The sequence below is a fragment of the Montipora foliosa genome, chromosome 9 (genome assembly GCF_036669935.1).
Source record: "Montipora foliosa isolate CH-2021 chromosome 9, ASM3666993v2, whole genome shotgun sequence".
NCBI lineage: Eukaryota > Metazoa > Cnidaria > Anthozoa > Scleractinia > Acroporidae > Montipora > Montipora foliosa.
This window is the reverse complement of record NC_090877.1, coordinates 46,511,076-46,516,075: the sequence shown is the minus strand read 5'-3', so window position 1 is coordinate 46,516,075 and position 5,000 is coordinate 46,511,076. Positions and strand designations below refer to the sequence as shown.

Genomic DNA, 5,000 nt, shown 5'->3' with positions numbered 1-5,000 from the left:
TTAAGAGACCATGTTGATGCAAGTTCGATTCCTTCATCGCCAGTCCATATCAGTAGATAGCAATTTTTTTCGTCTTCGCTTTTGTCCTTGAGCGGTTCAGAGAAATACAACTCACACGTCGCTCGGAATTTCCTGAAGGTTTGAGGAGGGTCGGACGAATGCCAGTCCATTCGGGGGCTCGGCAATCAAGACAGTTCTGCCATGTGGTTACGCTCGGCGATCGCGAATTGTTCCGTTTACGATGAATACACCGACCAGGTGCTCGAAGAACGCGGGAATTCAGGACTAAAAAATAATACTCACAGTTGTCGATCACTCTGACACCATTGTTGCGTGCAGGAATAACCAAGAAATGTCCGCAAATAAAGCATGAATGAAAATAACTCCCGACTACGATATAAGGCACGCAACGAAAGTGTGACAACGAGCAGATACCCTTTTTCGCTATAATTTAATTAGTTTTACACTGTTACAATTACTTCGGTTGAAGATCACGTTAAGCACAGGGGCACCCAACGAATCTGTTCCTCACATTATCTGTTCCCCAAGGAATCTTGCTGGCTGGCAAAAATATAGGTGTTTCGATGAGCTGGCTGGGAAATTTTGTTATTGATAGAGGTTTTGCCTGGGAATTACTGACTTTTTCTAGCATTTCAACCCGAGCTGGCTGTAGAGCTGACTGAGGACGACTTAAAAAAAAAAAAAAAAAAAAAAAAAACCCCTTCCCTCTCCCAGAGAGTAGTCACAAACATACGACGGCTGGTCAGAGTGATTGCGCTAGTGGAAAAAACCTGTTTTGTCCCGGTTTTGTCGCTTTTGTTCGGTCGTTTTGGATCGAGGGATTTGAAAGCGCGCGGAATTCCTGGCTGGGAAATAAAATTGATCAGCTGGCTGGGAAACCAACCAATTTTATCTAGCTGGCTGGGAAATTTCTTGTGTGTCTTGCTGGGAAAAAGGAACAGATAATGTTTTCCCAGCAACACTGAAAAACACCTGAAAATGCCTTAATAACATTTATTTTCATTAACTGTGGCATAATAATACATTTTACAACAAATTGGTCGTTGGGTGCCCCTGTAAGCAGTTCGTAAAGCAAGGCGGGCTTACTGTCTTTCATGGCCATCCAGGTATTGATCTTGAGTAACATTGAACTCCCAAGTTCCACGGACTGTAGACAACAATTCTTGACCTTCTAGATTCACCTGATTCTTTCCACTCACTGGACGTTCTGTGTACCCAAACTCTCACGAAGGACTTCATAATAAACTCTGAACTCTTTATCTTCTTCCCTTTTCAGCTACTGTCTCTTTCTTCTCTTTCTTTAGTCTCCGTATATCGCAAGGTCAAAGGTTATATCTCCTCCATAGTTATCGCTGTTGATTATAGCTTCATCACATTTGTCGCATCCATGGCATAAATTCAATCACTGCCGGCCACGAGGGTAAGCCCTCGGGCAAAGAGTTTTTTCCATTATATACTTTTACTCTAAGCAAAAGAAAATTAGAAAATTCTGTTGCTATTTATAGCTGCTATTTATAGTCTATTACAAAGTGTACTATTTGTGGAAACTGCTGAGTCACATCAAAGAAATTTCTGGAATATTACAGATTCTTAGATAATTCTAGAAAAGTCTGGAATTGCATGACGGATAAACTAAAAATAACTCTGATCCTCGTAACACCATGTCATATTTTTTGTATGGCAGAACTTGTGAACTTTAATGCTCGAACAAACACAACTACAATCAAAATGGCGGGTTAACAATCTGCACATGTTTTCCTAGATGCCACTGCACATGTGCGCTAGATATTAGAAAAGCATGATATGATGCAATAACCGGAAGTTAGGATAAACTACGACACCTTTGCGATTTATAAATCGCGAAGTTTATAACCTTGCGATTAATAAATCGCAAAGTTCGTAACCTTGCGATTTATAAATCGCAAAGTTGGTAACAATGTGTTATTTATAGATAACACCAAATATAGGGAAAAAGTACTAAATAATATTTTTACATTTGGCGCCCCATAATCTCTTTTGTATAGATGCCATGGCCGTTTTGCCAACAGGATTCGGAAAAAGCTTAATTTTTCAGATGTTTGTAGTCATGTGCGGAGTGCAAAATAAAAGAAAACGAAGAACAGGCTTCTCGAGTTCATCATAATTTCTCCATTTCAAAGCAACATACGCGATCAAGTAAGTGGTTAAGGTAAATTCTATGGGAATGACAGCCTGTGATTAAGTGAAAATCTAGACTGCTTGGACGATATCCATCGATACAAATCCTTACAAATATGCAAATCGCTCAAGGCACGTAACAATGCATAGGTCATCATATAAAGAGCTGCTCATATATCGAGCTTGGGCTACCTGTGGTCGAACAGGAACTCTTTGCTACGCAGGCTATCTAGTTTCAATTCTTCAACCTTCTCAGAGGAGGTATTTTATTTCCCACTTCGTATTTCATAGTCTCTAAAAGGTGGCTTATAAGAGAATGGAAGAAACCTTTTATTTTTAGCTCGTAAATTGTGGCAGCGCGCTAGACAGCGATGACCCTTTCACTACATTACATACGTGTGACGTATCACATCACGTGACCTGGATCGGAAAGTTTTCAAAATGGCCATCAATTGAGTATCAAGAGAAATTTGTAGAAAATTTGGTTTTGCACAAAATATCTTTTGAAATGAAACCATGTTGTCTCGCAGTGATGAGCGCAAATTTCTATTGCGTCGAGAAGCCTGAAAATTTTTCAGGACTTCAACGGGATTTGAACCTGCGACCTCGCGATACCGGTGCGATGCTCTAACCAACTGAGCTATGAAGCCACTGACGTTGGGAGCTGGTCACTTCTGAGTTCGCAACTTCCCGTGATAAATAATTATGAGTGAAAGATATATATGAAATACATCATATATTGCAATGCGGGTATGAAATGAAATGAGACCATGTTGTCTCGCAGTGATGAGCGCAAATTTCTATTGCGTCGAGAAGCCTGAAAATTTTTCAGGACTTCAACGGGATTTGAACCTGCGACCTCGCGATACCGGTGCGATGCTCTAACCAACTGAGCTATGAAGCCACTAACGTTGGGAGCTGGTCACTTCTGAGTTCACAACTTCCCGTGATAAATAATTATGAGTGAAAGATATATATATGAAATACATCATATATTGCACTGCGGGTATGAAATGAAATGAAACTATGTTGTCTCGCAGTGATGAGCGCAAATTTCTATTGCGTCGAGAAGCCTGAAAATTTTTCAGGACTTCAACGGGACTTGAACCTGCGACCTCGCGATACCGGTGCGATGCTCTAACCAACTGAGCTATGAAGCCACTGACGTTGGGAGCTGGTCACTTCTGAGTTCACAACTTCCCGTAATAAATTATTATGAGTGAAAGATATATATATGAAATACATCATATATTGCACTGCGGGTATGAAATGAAATGAAACCATGTTGTCTCGCAGTGATGAGCGCAAATTTCTATTGCGTCGAGAAGCCTGAAAATTTTTCAGGACTTCAACGGGATTTGAACCTGCGACCTCGACGCAATAGAAATTTGCGCTCATCACTGCGAGACAACATGGTTTCATTTCATTTCATACCCGCAGTGCAATATATGATGTATTTCATATATATATCTTTCACTCATAATTATTTATCACGGGAAGTTGTGAACTCAGAAGTGACCAGCTCTCAACGTCAGTGGCTTCATAGCTCAGTTGGTTAGAGCATCGCACCGGTATCGCGAGGTCGCAGGTTCAAATCCCGTTGAAGTCCTGAAAAATTTTCAGGCTTCTCGACGCAATAGAAATTTGCGCTCACCACTGCGAGACAACATGGTTTCATTTCATTTCATACCCGCAGTGCAATAAATGATGTATTTCATATATATCTTTCACTCAAAATATCTTTTATTTGCTCAATTAGGATTGTTTAACACAAGAGGAATGTATTGGTGCAACAAAAAAAGGGGATAAAGTTGACGTCAGTTCAGCGGAAGTGGTATTGTAAACTCACATCGAAATCTGACGGTCACCAATGGAGGCTGATGCAAGCCGGAAAATCAACAGCTAGCAGCTCCTGGCACGAGTCATTTTAGCAAATTGTTTGTATTTTACTTTTATTTTGGAAGCAAATAAAACAAGTTTGATATCTTGTACTAAGAGCTAGCCCCATCATCTCCAATCTCATTCCCAGTAACCCTCTCTTTAAGCAGCCCAAAGTGACGAGAGAGATCCTGGTAACAATCATAAGTTGATCCGGTTTTGGCAAAAGAAAAGTTAATCCGCTATGATCTGTTGGCCAATTTTGACTTTTTTATACTTAGAGCAAACACTCGAATTTTTCTCTTTAACAGATGTAACCGAAAGTTCCAAGAACTGTGAGTTTTTATAGTTTGGTCGGCAGTTTCGAAGTGAAAGTTCCATTTGATTCAGAAGCGAATATTCCCCGGAAGTTTTTCGAGCTCTCGGAAGCTCACGTGTAAGACGAGAACGAATCATGCAACTGGAAAATACCCCGGAAATTCTGTTTTGTGGCTGTCTACTCATCTACTCAGGTTAAATGTATTTGTTTCGTCAGGAGGCCATTACATGGTCTCGGCCCTTGTAACTTTTGCCAGCTGTTTCTAATTGTTAAGCGTTCTCGAAGAGAAAGCAGAACGATGAAAACTGAAGCAATAATTTGCTTGTTTTGCCTCTGTTACAATATTTGTCAAGGTATGTTCTCCTACGTCCTTAGTTTCAAATACGTATGGTTTCTTTTGCTGGGTTATTGCTGTGATACTGACGCGTTGCTGAGGGAAATCAGAATACTGTCTCAATACTGAAATCCTAGCTTTAAAGTAACTCTCGAGATTAGTTTGGACAAAGGAAGATCTATCCCTTGCTAAATTGACGAAGATCATATTATAATCATTCGAAGATTCAACATTCTGCAGTTGTGCAGAACGGATGCCAAAGATTTGCTCCGTACGTTTTGCTTATTCTAT

The 5,000-nt window shown here is 40.3% G+C and overlaps 1 protein-coding gene across 1 annotated transcript in view; it reads left to right on the top strand.

Moving 5' to 3' along the window:
- The first annotated feature begins 4,571 nt into the window (after window positions 1–4,571).
- Window positions 4,572–5,000, top strand: part of LOC137969355 (low-density lipoprotein receptor-related protein 6-like) — a 49,964-nt gene continuing 49,535 nt past the window's right edge. Inside the window, exon 1 of the mRNA XM_068815562.1 lies at window positions 4,572–4,728. Within this exon, the coding sequence (XP_068671663.1) occupies window positions 4,674–4,728 (55 nt within the window). The 5' untranslated portion in view covers window positions 4,572–4,673. The remainder of the gene's footprint in view (window positions 4,729–5,000) is intronic.